Consider the following 18171-nt stretch of genomic DNA (forward strand, 5'->3'; position numbering starts at 1 on the left):
GAAAAAACATAAGTGACATGCGCACTCCAAAAATAACATTCTAAACTATGGCATAGTGCCACGATGAGAGTGATCAAAAGTAACAGGGATAGAGGGAGGGCGGTAAGGGGGCAAAGGCAACACGGACAGTGGAAAGGAGGATGGGAGGCAGGGTGGTAAAGGCACACAGTTGGATTAAAGGTAACACGGACAGTTGAAGGGAGGGAGGGCAACATGAAGGAATATGATGTCTGCAATACAACTAAAACAAGAAATCTCAGAAAAGTGTGATGCACATTAGAAAAATAAACTTTGTCAGCTACACTGTAGCGTGTTTAAAGAGATACAGAGAGAGAGGGGTCACAACCAACAGAGATGGAGGGTGGGAGGAAGGGAGGGGACAAAGGCAGCACAGACAGAGGGAAGGAGAGTGGGAGGGTGGATGCAAAGGCAACACAGAAGGAAATGTGTTTCATACAACAAAAACAACAAAATTCAGAAAAATATAATCAACACGTGCATCTGAAAATAAAATTTCTCTGCAATTGTGAAGTGTGCTTGAAGCTGAACAGGGAGTAAGACAGAAACAGATGGCCTGCAAACAGGTGCAGTATTGTGGAGTTCTTCCTGCAAAAGAAAAGACATAGGGCCGCAGTCTAAGTGCGAGCAGTGGATGGACACTCAGTGGGAACAAAACTTGTACTTTGGCCATGCGCCCCGGCAAGGAAAAACACACAAAGAGGAAATAAAATTAGCATGCTCAAACCAACAGCACGCAAATAGGAGTAACAATGAAGTCAACCATTGGTGAGCAATGAAACGCTCTAAGACCCGTTTACACTAACAAAATGTCTTGCAATCGATAGAGCATGCTCTAGTTCAGACAAGGGCTGAAACTGGGGAGAAATGATTCATTCAATCTCCGCAACTTGAACACTTTCTATTGCCAGCCAAGTCTAATTCAGTCGCCTACAAGCAAACGAAGATGTCTACAAGACGAGGACTGCCGCACAAATGTGTACAGCTAGAAATGTACATATTTTCAGAGCAGTCATTTTGGTTTCTTCCCTAACACGTTGTGGCCTTCAATTATAAAAGGAACTCGTGTTGTTTTCCAAACGTGACCTTCTCAGGGAAAGGCATGATGCTCATTGACTCCAGCGTGGCCATCAGAGATTTGACAACGCAGCTGGGGTGTTATCGATAACCTTGCTGTGTTTCTGTTTTGTTAAATGGTGTTCCTGTATTTTACGAGTTGTGACACTTTTTGGGCCCGACGAGCAAAGCTTTTCCAATATTAAAGGCGCCTTAAACACAAAGTCACAAATTATTCGCACATAATGTTCTGCAATTTATAACACATGTTGCCTTTAGAGGAATAACTTATGTGGATGTTAAGTAAATAAAGTATGCTTACATTATTTACTGTATGTCTATGAGATTCATAGAAGCGTATATTTCCACAGGTGTGTCAGAGAATTAGACTAGGGAGATGCAATACAAATTAGGCGTAAACGCACAAAGCACTTTGAAGGTATTCACAGAAATATAGACATCATTTAGAATACTTTAAAGGATTAAATCCATATAGGAAAGGTGAGAGTGATGCAGAGAGTTCAATGAAGCAAACCAATCAAGGCAAGTGTCTCTGGACCTATCGAGGGAAGGCTCTTGGGGCCTGATTCACAAATGTAAACTTACACTTTTGTGTAATTTACATTATTTTTGGTATTAACACACCAGGCATTGATAGTAAGTTTACCACTGAGGAGAGTCCGCATTCGGGGCCAGCACCCCGCCCATAAAAAGATTAGCCTATCCTATCCTTTTATATTCAGATGTATCCGCTCTGACTGCGGAGTCCTTGCAGTGGTAGACGTGCTATGAAATCTTAGTTTGTAAACACCCAAAAAGAGTTAACTTCCACAAAAGTGCAAGTATTCCTTTTGAATCTGGCTGTTCTTGTTTAATGGCATTATTTTTGTTTTTAGTGGAAACTTATGAAATGAGAAAATAACTATTCAATGTGTACATTTACTCACTATGAAGGTGCATAAAATATGAAACGATGCATATATAGGGTTAGGAATAACAAAAATAGATCACCTGGGTCTCACAGAAATGACTATGTACAGGCAAACTTGTAAAGTAAGTAAATGCAGAAACGGCATACACTTTTCGTATTTATGTGTGCTGGGCTTCAGACATATGGCAGCTATCAAGGAAATTATTAATAGTGCAAAAGACATATAGCAAGAAGGCAAAATGAACTCACTGTCGGTCGGGCTGAGTCCACGAGCAGTCGAGATCATGGACAGAGACGGGCTGCTGTGAAGTGACCGGATGTAGTCTATGTAAGGGTTAATATAAGGTTGAGGAGGGCTGAAAGGAGATTCCGAGGTTCCGTGGTTTCTGTGAGGGGAAATCCTGATGAAGGGAAGGTCTGGATACGTCGGGCTACTCGATAACGCAGAAGGCCTGGAAATCAAAAGAAAATGGATGCTGTCATTCTTTACAATTGGTAGCAACCATAGCAAAATAATAAAAAACAATCGAAGCTCAGTATGACTGATAAATTACAGAAGCACTACTGTTGAAGCAACTAAACAGTTCCAGGAGAGAAGTGCTCAATTTTCTATCATTTTATTGAGTCTAATTGATAGCATAAAATCATGTTTTTTTGTTCCTGTTTGTAATAGTTGCACAAGGATGTTTGACATTTACAAAACGTGCTGAAATAATACAAGAGTGCTGATGAGTATTAGAATTGTTAGGCAGACTGGAGAAGGAGAGTGAGTAAGTATCAGAGAAAATGGAAGGCTTTCATTTCTTTCCTGAACAACAGGAGAGCGGGGGTCAGTCTCAGAACCGTTTGTTCTCAAAGATGGAGTGTAGCAGAAGTCTGTTTTGTCTCTTTATTTATTTTAGTTATTATTGTCCACTTTCATGAGTTATTCGGTACAGCTGTGCACAGAGAAAGAGTTCTTCACATTTCTGAAATCGATGGGCTCATAAATGATCCAACGTATTTTGAACTATATACTTGTTCATATGCAGAATCAGTAAAGAGCATTGAGGTAGATCTTTCATGCACCATTCAAAATTGTAGAGATTTGTAGAGTTATGTAACTTCACAGAACATATACAAATAGGGTCTGAAGAATTTCCATTTTTTTAAGCTGTTCATCGCCAGAGTCTTTCCTTCAAAACTAATTTAGGAAAAAATAGGTTTCAACATTATTATTATTCAAATAGCAAAAGGGTTTGGTGTATGTAGTGTTAAAAACTAGGATGAGTAACTTATTCTACATTTTTAAAGTAATATAGCAGACAAGAATGCGTGGAATACATGCCTACAAGCAACAAAGTATGGCAGCAGGGCCAGTGAAAGACACAGTTTTAAAGCTCACATACTCTCATTAGCCGGTCTATTGTTGGTTCCGGGGAACGACTCCTTTTTGCTCCCTTAGTGCATTGGCTGGAATCGGCTATAGGTGAAATGTCAGTGCTTGTCTGGAGTGAGATATGTCGGCTTCCCAGGGTACACCCCATTTCATCACAGTGTGAGGATAATAAGCACGGCTTTTGGAGGTGAATGGTCCTCATCACCAGCTATTCTCCAGTCTCTGAGAAGAGGCTTTTCACTTGTCGGGCAGGAGTGCGCCTCGTAGGCCCTTACCATCCCCTTCCATTGTATGTGATAAGTATGCCTCAAGTAAGCAGCACTTCAGCAGACTGACATGAGCTAAATGTCTTTCGTTAGACACCTCTGAACCGAGCTCATTTAACAGATGGGACCATCACTGAAGCAACCAACAGCGTACGCTAACTTTCAGCCTGAGAAGCCCAAAGCTACTGGCCCAGCATATAGAAGCCAAGAGCAGGCTCCACCAAGATTGGCAGCCACCAAGCCCTGTAAGACACAAAAGTAGGTAACATATTCCCGATTTCTACCTATTAAGTGCATTAACTTCATCAAATACCAGGATTTAATATGTGAAAGACCGAGCCAGTGCTACACTTGGCTAATAACTTATGATCAGTGGTCTAAAAGCCCCAACTTGTTCCTAATACTACCTTGACAGTATAGCTTGGGAGTGTGGGCGTAGGCTGGGATGAATATTTGTGCCGGAGCTTCCAGCATTTTTGTTTCGCAATCAGTTCAAATGTATCAGGAGAGTGCCCCAATGTGGGCTCTCATGTTATGCTACGGCTCAGTTTCAGACATTATTTCCACTTACAGCGTCCAAAACATACAATGTAGCAATGATTTATCGACCTAATTCAACAGACAAGTATTGCTAAAGCTTGGCTGCATATAGTATCCTATTCATTATTTAATGAGGCATAATTTATGCACGGCTCTTGTACTGCAGGATCCATATTCTGTATCAAGTCTTTCTGGTTTAGGCAGTGTTTGAATCTTTTCTATGTCGTTGAGATTTTAGGAGTCTTATTTTGTGAAATGCTGCAGCAGTAACTGCCACTTTAGTATTCCCACAGTATGAATTGCATCTTTTCGTCAAAACTTGGGTTCGATTTGGAGTCCGCGTAACAGAAGATAATCAGATTTGAAGAGAGAGAACTAAACCTGAGAGAACCCTTATGGCGGAGGAAACTTCACTAGGGATTATCCTGCTTTCGAGAATGTCCTCCACAAACAGGAGAATTTCGGTTATTATGCAACTCATAATAAGAATCTTAGTTTTGTAAAGCCTGTGAGTTGCATTGTAGATGTGTGTCACAATATCAAGGAAAGAAATATAGGGGTACAAAAATATTGTGGCCTAAATACTGGGGATACCAAAATATTGTGAAGACAAGTCTATATAGGTATTTGTAGCTTGATGATTCTTAAATCAACGTACACGATTCTTACAGATATGTATATCATCAAAGTGCAAATATCAGGAGCTATTTAAACATACTTTTCAACACATACTTGCATTCACTCACAAAACTGTGGTACTCTCTATTTTGGCCACAATATTTTTATGATGAAGTCTAGTCCACGATGTTGTACTATATATTTTAGAACTGTATGTCAGAATATCGAGGACTGAAACATCGGGACACAAAAGTAATGTGACATAAATATCGAGAACCAAAATATCGTGAAGAGAAGAACATACAGGTAATTACAGATTTACTATTCTTAAAAAAAAATCTACATACTTAAAAGGCATGTGCATCATCAAGGTACATATATTTGGAGGTAAGTAAAGTAGATCTCTAATTACCTTAGCATACTTCCTGGCACGATATTTTGCTTCGTTATATTTTGGCTGCAATTTATTTGTATGACGCCATATTGTCCACAGTATGTTCGAGGTATACCATTCAGTAAGCTTGATGTTGCACTGTTTGTAAACCTTGTCTTCACTGCATTCCTGGTTTGCCTATGTCTATCTCAGAAACCTATGAACGCTGACCTGTGTTTGGTCATTATTTGCCGACTTTAGTGTCTCAACTTCTCATTATGGCTGGTTGTAGTCTCTGCTCACTAATCTTTAACATTTGGTCTGATGCTGCTTCGTTATTTGATTTTTCCAGGTAGTTTTTATGTTGTTGTGTGTCTTTATACCAGAGACACATGATATAGGTTTTTACAACCCTGCTTTTTGTGTCTGAAATTAAAGTGTTACTTTGGGGAACTTTATCACTTGTTTACCGAAAAAATAAATTCATCTTTTCTGTAGGGCTAGTGCTCCACTTAACAAGCCCCTGGATTTCAGCAGGTTCCCAGACTTCATTACCATGGAAGCGAATTTACGTTAGCGCCTTCCCAAGGTCCATTGATATTGATCAACCCATCAAAGGGCACTGTCTCTAAGCTGCACGCTGATTGGGGGAGTGGGGTTAATCAAGACAAAGAGAAACGATAAGTGGCCACTGAGTACATAATTTGTTGGTGCAAGTGCCGAGTTGTATGTCAGGGTTAAAGGCTTACCACTTAAAACAGATGTCCCTATACCTTTTTTGGGATTGCCTACAGACAGCTTCAGATTTATTTTGACAAATGACCTATTGCATTCAAAATTGGTCTAAAGTGGACTTTGTGTTCATCCTTTCCAAGTATCATCATACTTGAGATAGGGGGTCGGACTCCTTTTTTTAAACCACTGGAAAGTGGTCAAATGGGTGGGGGCATGCATTTACAAAGAAGGACGCCAAAATGAAGACTAGTTCTCAACAGCTAAAAGAATAGCAGTTTAAGTGGATAAATCCCGTTCTAGGAGACATTATAGAAATCATTTATGTATAAGCCTGCATCCTTGAAAACCTCAACATTCTTTCGGTTCAACACACTGAGGGAGTTTCGCATTAGACATTTTTAAACATATAGGTCTTTGTTCAAAGACATACGCCATGGTTAATAAAAAGAAAAAAATAACTAGTACCCCTTTCATGGAAACAGAGAAAAGACTTTCGGAAAGCACTGTGGCGGTACGTTTTTTCAGAGGAGACTGATACATGTGACACTGAAAGGTAAGGAAAAGCAGAGCTCTACATTTTGGCTGGGCACAGTTCAATATCTCACTGAGGGAGCATGCACTGTATGATATCACCTAAAGTACAAATAGGTATCATGGATCTGTTTGCAATGGCAGCATATAAAGGATGGTTGGTGATAGGAGGATAATCTTGTTAGGGTTTTACATCTGGTGAGTGGCTCTGGAAAGGTGGACAATCAAGTTTCCTCTAAGGAGCAAGTGCAGATTTTAGGCAGGATGAGAGGAGTTTGGCATATCACAAGATGAGGTGAAAGTCAGGCGTCAGGTGGTTGGCAAAGGGGCATGAGAAGCTTAAGTATTTGGGGCGTGGTGCGGGGTGGGTGAGTAGCCAAAGCAATGAAGACTGAAAGGAGCATGGAGACAGGCGAGCCACTCTTGACAATTGTGGCTTGAATATATACAATTTTCTGCTAAAAGTGCAAAGATACTTGCAAAGACTTTCTGCTGAAGGCACTTCTGTTGTGCTTTAGGGATCCAACTGCCTTGCTATAAGCCAAGTTGACATCTCATGGTTCTGCGCATCATGACGAGCCAGTGGTAACTGTTTTAGGGTCCACTTCCTCTAAATTCATGCCATTCTGAGAGTACTCTGTAAGTTGTCTCAGCTGGCTACTGACAAGGAATCGACATCTCAGAAGGTTCTCCTGCATTTTGAAGGAAATCTCGTCATTTACGGTTCATAATAAAGCATTGTGAATGCATTGCCTCATCTCAATAGCAGAATACTCTGCTCAGGCTAATACAGTTTTCTGTGATTTAGGGCCAGATGTAGCAAAGGATTTTCCCCATGCTGGGTCAATGGGAAAATGTGTTCGTACATATGGCCCTTAGTGACTTGTTTCGCTCTAGCTGCCAAGTACTTTGAGACCAAGCAAATTGTGGGAATGCACTATACAAATGCCCCTTACACAAAACAGTAAATACTGCCCTTGCTTTTTATTTAACAATAACCAATCAGTTGTTTCACTGTCTTAAGTTAAGAACCTTAGACTTACATAACAAGAATAACTTACTGGAAAAATGGAGAAAAAAAAACAGATTAAGGCTCCTAGCGATGAAAACTAATCAGCTACCTGTCCTGGTTGAAGCCCACTTCAAAATCTTCACTCCACCACCAACAGTACAGTCATCTACCATGAAACCACCGAGAGTTTTTTTTACAGTGACAAGCACAACGAGCTACCGAGCAGGCCTTTCATGGAGCACAGTGTTACACAAAGGGTCATTTTAGTAGGCATTTCTTAGAACTGTATTTTAGATTTAACGCAAAATTGAAGTAAATTAACAGGTACATTTGCATACTGCACATTCACGCACAAGAGTTGCATCAGTGAATATGAGGTGAAACACAGACCCTGCAGTGAAGGCATTAGTCACTGAGCCACAGACATTTAGCTACAAGTAGAAACTTAGTTTCGGATTTATGAAAATCCAAGCCATTCAAACTACTCACATGCCCTGAATTGTACTGGCTGTTTAAACTGTTATACGTGTAAGGGGAACAGGTAGCTAGCTCCATAAAAATGATTTCTACATATTTGTGCCTTCTAATGATGTCAGACAATAAAGAGTTTTGCCTTACTTTTCCAAATAAAAAAACATACAATTTAGGAGGCTTTTTCTTTGCATAGGGGCTGGGATGAAGGGAACATAGATCATGACATTTGGGCGGCAAACATTTGGTCCAGAGCTCAGTCTCCTGTGATTCAGGCTAGTTGAGTTATTAACCCTTAAAAACCATAGTTCATAATGAAAATGGCAGCTGAGCGCTATCTACAGTGCAGTGAACCTGACACTATAATAAGGTTACAGATGGATTATTGTTCTATCACATAACACAGAATTTGTCAACCAAGTGGAATGAAGTACTGGAGCGCAACCTAATTTATTATTGCCCGTTTCATCCATCAGGGTGTGTTAATAATATGTCAAAGGTCAAATCTAGATATTTCATCATTCATCATCTCTTCCAGGCAAGAGCTGAGAACTGCCTGTGTGCCTGGAGTTTGGACTATAGCTACTTATGTTACACCAATTAAAGCAACAATAGTTCCATTTGATTAAAAATGTTTAACAAGGCTGACATTTCTTACCATTTTAAGCTTGTCTTTGTAATTATCTGTTTTACCTGTGTTATAAACTATTACATTTTAGTAAACTGTGATAGATAATAAAAGTAATATAATTTGTGATTCAATATTATTGATTTAAAAATGTATGTGTCAGTTATATTGTGATATGCACATTTGTAATGCTCTAGTATAAAAAGTATATACTTGAGCAAGTCATATCCACCACTAACACACACAGCTGTGTGCTGTTATAATATTGATATCAACGTTTTTCATGTGTAGCTTTATGCATGCGTTCTAAGACATGGATCCCCTTAGCAAAACTTTGATTTTTGTTGTTATATGTAAGTCACATCTCTCCTACTTTCGATCCTCAGGATGTAAGTATCAGGTGCCAAGACAAAACAAGCATTAGCAAATCAAACTGGTCTCACTTTTTGACCTACTGGCTTTGCAAATGCCTTTTAAAGAATTATTTGCAGCTTTAGCAGAAGCAAAAAAGAACTGGATAAAAACAAACACAAGGAATGACACAGCCTTTGCTGGTGGCTGCATCATGTCCAATGTGTGTGCCTGTGTGGTAGCATAGGTGCAAGCACAAGTAGTCTGGGGACCAACGGAGCAGTGGGTGGAGTCAGCCAGTGGAAAGTAAGTGACAATTAGTAAGCAAGGGGATAAGGAGCAATGAAGGCACTTAAGGGAGTGGTTGGGAAACAAAAGGAGACCTAGGAGAAGGGACGAGGGGGCACAGGGGCACCCCTGCCATGCACAGTTTTATCCTCAAACATTTTACACAACTATTACCCTGATATTATCAATGATGCTATCAACGATGTCATAAGTGTTGCAATATGTGGGGTAACTAGTAGTGCATGGCGAGGGCGCAAATTATACCTACCTTAGGGCACAATTTATACTTACTTGAATTACTTGATGCTTACTTGAATTAACTCTAACAGCTGAATTACTATGGTTTTGTACGTTTAAAATGTGAGCCTAACTATAACGCCCCCGTAACCTTTGTTTTTTTAAATGAATTTCTGTTTTTTTATTCTATTTCCTAACTATAACATTCCTGTAACCTTTGTTTTTTTTCAATGAATTTCTATGTTTTTTTAACACAAAGTAATTTTATTTGCTATACTTTAATCCATCCACCGCCAGACATGGCCTTCTGCTGTGCATGGCGGAGGTTGGCCACAGGGCTTGGCCTGTGGCCGAACTCCTATAACCAAACCACCCAACCCTTATGTCACACATGGCCTTCAAATGTGCGTGCAGGGGTTGGCCTAAAGGCCTACGGCCAACTGCCTATGAGCACCCAACCCTGTGCCATGCATGGCATTTGGCTGTGTGCAGCGGGTGGTTGGACGCAGGGCCTCACCTGTGGCCAGGCCTTACGACCAACGCTCTATAACCATCCAAACCCACACTACACACAACCTTCTGCTGTGCGTGGTGGGGAAAGGCCGCAGGCCAGGCCCTGTGGGCAACCCCCTATAAACACTCAACCCTGCATCACGTACAGCCTTTGGCTGTTCATGGCGGAGGTTGGCTCTTGGCAGCAGTTCACAAGAAAGAATCTACTCGTCACAGTCACTACTTGAGATATTACACTCAGAAAAAGCAAGGATGCAAACACCTTCATCAAAATTTACAGATAACTTTTCAAGGTGATAATGCAAAGGAAAAAGCACGTGCTTTGCCCTTGAGCTTGTGGAAGGAATTGGGATGATTAGTACTTTACAGAAGTGGTCTTTGAACTTGGACACCTACGATGATTTTATGTGTAAGTGCTTCCTGTTGAAAGACAAACAAACAGTAGGTGTTCACACTTAGGGATTTTCCCTCTCTATACTTTCGAGGGATTGTTTATACTCATTGCAGTCCCAAGCATGTCTGTTATCTATTGTTTGGGAACACACCTACGTCAGGGGTCCTTGTAGATCTGTATAAATATATCGCACTTTAGACAGATACTCAGAGGGATTCCGACCAGAGGGCATCGCCACCATCGCTGATATCGATGCTGCACATAGTCTTGACGCTGACCCAGTCTTCATGTCCCTGCGGAGTCTGAGATAGAGACCTCATTCCAAGGTAACGAGGTTTGAGGGCTCCTCTCATGGACATGGCATTGGCAGATTAGGTTTAGCAAACCCAGCTCTCCTTTAGGTAGGAGTCTTTTCTATGCATTGCAAGATGGTGGGGGTCTTTATAATAATGAATCTTGTCTTCACAATTCTGTTCCTTGCATTATTCATTATCCTAATCATTGCAGCCCATGCAACTTACCACAAATTGCAGTTATGTTCAATAAAAACTATTGAAACTTTACTGCATCTTTGTCATTGCCTGTGTTTGTGTGAGACATGATATATCTGTGAGAAAGGGGTAATCTCCGTTTAACCACGACACTCCCTGAGATGTCTTACTCTTGAGTTCATGTGTAAAGGTTACCACAAATCACCTTTTACTAATGTGTTTCTGGTGAGATGCTGCTAGTGAGCCGGTAAGGTTGAGAGAACAGTTGCGATTTGTTGTAGGAAAGGCGTAGTCACCTACAAGCAAAAGTACTGTCATCCTTTAACCAGCACCTTTAACCAGCAGTCTTGCCCAGAGCAAGAGTCCAAACTACGACAGTTTGATTTCTGTAAAATGAGCATCATGCTAGAATGAATCCTGCCCTGCGTATTTATCCCAGAAGATGCCACCATTTGGTGCAGAATGTCTACCCAACTGGAGTACTTTCTACTGGGCCATTACTAAGTGGCTACCTCTTTGCACATATGTATAGTGCATCTCCCAAACTACAACTTCTTCCTCAAGCATCTTCACCAGATAACGTTTCAAGGTGGAATTGCGGATTTGCAGTTGCACCTTGAAAGGTTATTTTTATTTTTTAATCTAGGGGACTGTAGCAGGATCCTCAAGGTCCTCGCGGTCACAGCCGACTCCCGTCGTCTACAGGAGCCAGCATTGCTCCTGCAAGCAAGGAGCCAATTTAAATAGCAGCTCCCTGCTTGTGGGAGCAACGTTTTTATCTTTTTCCCCACCCGCATGGCAGTGGGCAGGGAAAAAGATGAAAACTCAATTTTCAGTGAGCGGGGGCTGTTTGACAGCTTCTGCTTGCTGAAAGCGGAGTTATGTTTGCTTTTGCTTGGTGGGAGATGTCAGCTCCCACCCAGCAAAAGAAAACAGCTACCTCTCTCATCTATCGCTCCAAGGGGGGGCTGCATGGCCCCCCTCCATCTTTCAAAGAGGTAGTGGTCCCTGGGGCTGGGGGTCCGAAATGGACCCGGTCTTATAACTATTTGTAACCTCAGGGCCCGGGGGGGGGGGGAGAATGTTTGCAGGACCCCCCATTATTTAATTTTTGTATTTGCTTCAGGGAGGTGATGGCCCCCCTCGCATATTTCTAAATTAAAGCCCTAAGGAGGTGGCCATTCCAGGGCCTAGGAGGGATCAGCAGAACCACCCCTATTAAATATATATGTTACCCCGGTAAGGTGGTGGTCCCCAGGGTGCCGGGGGGGCCACATTATCTGCCGCCCTCATACATTATCAACATAACCCAGGGAGGTGGTGGGCCCGGGGGGGGAGAGGAAGAGGTCCACAGGACCCCCCAATTATATTAATATTATATAAGTCCTGGGGAGGTGGTGGTCCCCAGGGCTTCGATAAGCCCTAGAAGGGGGGACTGTGCGCCCCCCTCCTATTTTGCCTGCAATTGCCCTGGCCCACGTGGGGGCACAATTAAAAGCAAGCGCGGGAGACCTTGCTTCTTTTTAAAATCACAATGAAATTTGCAGATCTGCCGCGATTTTCACCACAATTTACAAAAATCTATGTATTTTTAAGCCTTGCACCAAGGCTAGGGGGATTGGTAAAACTTACCCTGCCCCCTTTTCCCTTTGTTTTTTTACGTTTCTTTTGAGACTTGGCTGAAGCCGAGTCTCAAAATGACTGCCAACATTTTCTGGTTGAAGTGTAGGCAGACGATCATATCTCTACACGAGATCGGGAGCATTTGCAAAGCCTTCGCACCTCCAGATATAAAAATTTGGTTTTCTTTCAATATTTCAAAAACTACTGAATGGATTTACACCAAATAACAAAAGGCACTCTTTCTGGACCAGGACCTACCTTTCTGCCAATTTTGGTGTTATTCCGTCCAGCTGTTCGGGATGTAGTTGTGTCTAAAATCTCTATGTGAATTCAAAGGGGAAATGCACTTTTTTGACCCCTCCCCCCTTTTACTCAACCTCCACTTGACAGATCACCCTCAAACTTCCCATGTACAACGAGATTCTTGGGCACACTTTTTTTGGAAAATTTTGTGAAGATTCGTCCAATGGTGCCAAAGATACAGGAAAATCAAAAAACGCTTGTTCAATGGAAAGTACTTATTGGTGACTGCCTGTAGGTTACATAGATATATAAACACTGAACTCAGAGTAACTCATCTGCTTCAAAACGTCGGTGGTGCCGATGTCGGGCGCACACTACCGCGTCAAAAATCTCCACTTTTCCTTCAATATTAGAGAAAGGAATACAACACTCCACAGCTGCTGGGAAATAATTTATTGACACGCTAAGGAACGCATTTCGGCGTTTATGCCTTTGTCAATCTCGCGTTCGCCATTTTGAATTGTCTTTTTATACCATACAATCTATTTAACACATCTCGTTGTTTCTTGAAGTTCATTCAATTTTAGTTATTATACCTTATAGCCAGTACCAATTTTTATATACATATACACACACACACACACACATACATACTAAGATTAAAACGAGGTATAGACTACTCGGGTAAGTTGGTGCCTAGTTTTACATTAGAAATTGAAAGTTGATTTGAATAACAGAAAAGTGAGTCTGTAATAGCCAGCACCCCCTCGATTTGGAGCACAGCAGCATTTGAGAAACAGTCGTAAGCGTCTGATATATACATACAATATCTTTAGTTATACTCATGAGCAACCTCTGCCCTGCAAAATCTTGTATTCAAGTGCTATTATTCACAAGTGTTTCACAGCCATTACTGCAGGACATGGCGTGATCTAGAATCTCAGATATTGTCAATAAGTACACAAGCATTTGCAAAGTAATTGGTCTTGCATTTCCTTTAGTTAGAGCTATTGGTGTTGTAAATGCATAACTGGACTTTTCTTGCCACATAATTCCAGTGGCCCTGCCTATAACTAAAGGGGCCTACTGGAATATTGTTTCAAACAAGGCCCTTAAAACACTAACTACTCTCAGCTGTAAAAACAAACGTTCCAGCCATAAGAGCGCTTAAAATGTCACTGAATGGTGTGAGTAGTCATTATTTTGGGCTCCCCACTAACAGTGTGGGGACCCAGAGATGAGATAGGCAGAAAGAGCATGTTGTGGTGAACGTTTTGAACATGACCCAATTGTCCTAGGACCACCACAGGCTGAGATATGAGTAAAAATGTTTTGTAAAAGTAATGCCCTGCAAAGCATTATGGGGGGAGTTTTTGTGCCACAAATATTATACTATGTTATCTGTAATGCTCAGAACAGCCCTGCAGGGCAAAATAACATTTGTTAGAAACATAGGCATGTAACCATATAGTTAGCCCCTAGAGGGCATGACCACATGAAAAGAAAATGACCGAAACGAATGCAGTGTAAGCATATATTTAGTCTTTAGAGGGTGTAATGTATTACACATTTTCAGAGCTAGCAGGCCTACTGCAATGATATTACAAACAAGGCCCTTAAAACAAAAACTACTCCCTCCCAGCTGTAAAACAAAGGTTCCAGCCATTAGAGTGCTTAAAAAGTCACTGAATGGTAGGAGGGGTTATTATTTTAGGGTCCCCATAAACCTAGTGTGAACACCCAGAGATGGTGCAGCCAGAAAGAGCACTTTGTTGTGAATGTTTTGAAGGTGGTCATACTGTCCTCGGACCACCAAAGGCTGAGTTATAGCTAAAATGTTTTGTCAAAGTAATGCCTGCAAAGCATTATGGAGCGAGTTTCCTGAGTGAAGTGAATATTGTAGTTTTGGCTTTCCCACTGTGTTGGGAGAGCTGCTTTGATGATTTCTCTGTTTTTAACAGAATGCATTCACCAGTTATAAGTGTTTTTTTAAAGCTATGGAGTGCAAAGGGAAGAGTCAAAAGAAAACAATGTGACAAGTGCTCCAATACCACTGATCGAGTTTGTGCTGTGAGCGCCATTGCTGCCATGGAGCGTGAAGGGGAGAGACAAAAGGGAAAAGTAGTTTACCCACGCTGAAGTATATCGGCAGTTGTGCAGTTACTCATGTAACAGGGTCAGTCTACAAGGCGTAACAAACAAGCCTCAAGGCGGACAAACATAAAGCATTTACCAATGACATCAAGGTATTTATGAAAGGCAAGCACAGGAACGAATGAAAGTGATGGGTGTGAGGTGAGCGTGGCTAAATCCTACAAATAGATTACAACAGGTTGGGAAAGCAGTGCTTGCGTGCTGCTATGTTCGACCTAAAAATATGGTATGAACCGTATGCTCATGCATACTTAAACCAATTTCAGCCCTTCTTTCCCAAACATTTGGGCATCTAAAATCTCCCATTTCGTTGGCATATTATGTAAATTATTTATGGCTGTCTTGGAGCATGAAATGTCTGTGGTAATGTGCAGATGATATGCTACACACTGATCATCTTTTGCCACGAAATACATACTCTGTGTGCTTTGCAGTGGTACTAATCTGCTGACATACAAGCAGCATTTCAAGCATCTCTACAAAGGCCTGCTACTTCCTGCTGAAGAATGACAGTCACTCACAAACATGTGACCAGGAATGAAGCGAAATACCAGTGCTGACTGCATCAATTGATGGTGAACACGTATTAAGATGAGAATTACGGAAACTATCATAAATTGCATTTACAAGAATGCAATTGTGAACTTTACCTAAGATGGAAGCAGTGTGCACCCCATGCACTTTTAAAGCTCCATGAGTGATCACGTTGAAAAGCCTGGGATGCACCTGTATGTGTTGGAGTGGCATTGATCTGATGAAATACAAGCAGCATTTCATGCACCCCTTAAAGAGAGTTGCTTCTTCCTCCTGAAGAAGGGTGTTCATCCAGAAGCACATTGCCAGGAATGCACAGAATACCAGTACTGGTTGCAATAACTGATGGTGAACACTTCTTTGTGAGTTGATGAAATGATCATGAACACTACTTTTTAGAATGCAATTGTTAACTTTTGCTGAGAGGCTAGAGGTGTGCTTCTCTGACCACCGTCCCTCAATCTGCATAATTAAGTGAGCACCTACAAATATGTAGATTTGTGGGTATTCACCTTCCCTTTATTGGGAGCTTCCCACCCTAAAATGCATCTAAATGTTCTCTGACCAACTAAAGCAATAAGTGGCTTGAAGAGAGGGAATAGCAATGGAACACTCCCATACTTAATAAGGTTCAGAAGTTTCTCCAAAGGGGAAAACTATTTTTCACGAAGAGAAAAAAAGAGAAGCTACATGAGCCAAAGCACAAACTGTAGATTGTGAGGTGCAGAAATTGATTATTTGGTGGGAATTTCATCTGCAGATACATAGGTTTATGTGAGTACTACTTAACATCCACAGCTGCAGTAAATTTATAAGAGTATGCCTGGAATTGTTTTTGAATCCAAAAAAGCTAGAAAGATGAAACATTTCCCATTTTTTTCCAACCTCTTTGTAAATCTGGATCATTGAGGCTTCACCTGTATTTGTGCATCACTGGCTACTTGTAATGCTGATCTGTGCTTAAGGCCCTTTCATTCTGAGAATTCATTGAACTTTCTGGAGAAGATAAGCTCTAAAGGAACCCTCATCACAGGCAATCTAGCTAAACACTGAATACACTATAACTGCACAATCCAATGGGAATATGTAAAAGTGACATAACATTTATCTGAGATGATAATATTTAAGAGGCGAACATGCTTTACTATCACAAAGCAATGCAGCAGAGCTCCTTTACACACTTCCTCAGCTTCTAGTTCATACAGTAAATAATATAAGCCGGTCTTATCTTCAAAGTTTGGTCAAATAAACATTACTTGTCAAGAGTCCACTAGATTGTTGTACAAAGTATGTTGTCGAAATCAATCAGCTGAATTTTTGACAAATGCTGAAGCCACCAAAGCCCTTAAACGAAAAACAAAGCACAATACGAATCTGTTTATATTGTTTTCTAGTATTTCATAAGATCTCTCATTCTTGTAGAATGCATAGCATTAAAATAAACCCTGACAAAGAGCCGAACTTGAACTGCGTGGCTCAAAGGATTTAACACTGTGACAAACCACAGCACTTGCTGGTGAGGTAAACGTAGCATCTCCACAATCGCTCAGGGACAGTGAGAGTGGAAGGCACACTCTCCTCCGCCTTGGTACCGCGAGCCCTTCGAGCCTCGGACTGGCTTCCCCCATTTATCACAACGCACTCACTCTGGAGGGGATCTAATCTGCTCATTCGACCACTTCGCTGCCGATGACTTTGAACTCTATCTTTTCACATGTGACCTCTTTGCCTCTGTCCAGTGCTGCCTCAATGATGCCTCTCAGCCATTTCCGCCTCGATGACACACCACTACATAAAGCTCAGCGTGTCACAGTCACCCGACAACCTCGTGCATCAAACCTTCGCTTTCAGTTTCTGCTGACAACACCACCATGCTGCTTGTCTTCGAGTTTCAGCCGTACAACCCTGGTGTCTTGCATGACAAATCCTTTCCTTTTGCTGCTCATTGAGATTTGATTTTGAGTGATGCAGAGGAAACAGACTCTTCTAAATTATACCCAGTTTTCAACCTGTTGACAAACTAGCTATCGGTACTGGTCAAACGATAGAATTTCAGTACTTATGCAGCAGAGCCCGATTTGCCAAGCTATAGTTCATACCAATTCTGAACATTTATAACCTAAACTTAAACTTAAACTGTCATAGTTGACGGCGAATCCGAGAAACGTGTTTGTGAGTTAAGCGCTAGTGAGGAGCAAAAGCTAAGGCACCAAAACTCCTACTCCTATTGTCGGAATATCGAGGAGAAAAATATGGCCCTGCCAAAATACTGACTACCATAATGGTGTGAAGGTAAGTAATAAGGAAATTACAGAATTATGAATCTTAACTTCACATCTATGTACCCTGAAAATATGTATTACTCCTATTCATAACTTCATAACTCTACATCTATATTCTTGGAGCTTGAAGATTATATATACACACACACACGCGCGTGTGTGAGTCGGTGTGAATATATATATATACACACACACACACACAAACATGCTCATATATATATATATATATATATATATATATATATATCTATATACATATATGTATATATAGATATATATATATATACACATTTATGCACATACAAAACACTTCAAGCTTGAAGGTATATAGATGCAGAGTTAGGAATAGTAATAATATATCATCTTTTTATTTGTGTATGGGTATATATATATATATATATATATATATATATATATATATATACACACAGACACGCACACATATATTCTGTACTTATAGTTAGGATTTCCAAAGATAGAAATTCCTCAGATATTTACTTGCTA

The 18171-nt window shown here is 40.9% G+C and overlaps 1 protein-coding gene across 7 annotated transcripts in view; it reads right to left on the reverse strand.

Annotated features, from left to right (window-relative positions):
• The window catches only part of GLI3 (GLI family zinc finger 3), a 380984-nt gene that overhangs the window by 126404 nt on the left and 236409 nt on the right, over positions 1-18171 (reverse strand). For all 7 annotated transcript variants that reach the window (XM_069215944.1, XM_069215967.1, XM_069215953.1 and 4 more), the window contains one exon: positions 2255-2457. In XM_069215944.1, coding sequence (XP_069072045.1) covers positions 2255-2457 — 203 coding nt within the window. The remainder of the gene's footprint in view (positions 1-2254; positions 2458-18171) is intronic.

The sequence above is a fragment of the Pleurodeles waltl genome, chromosome 2_1, assembly GCF_031143425.1.
Source record: "Pleurodeles waltl isolate 20211129_DDA chromosome 2_1, aPleWal1.hap1.20221129, whole genome shotgun sequence".
Lineage (NCBI taxonomy): Eukaryota > Metazoa > Chordata > Amphibia > Caudata > Salamandridae > Pleurodeles > Pleurodeles waltl.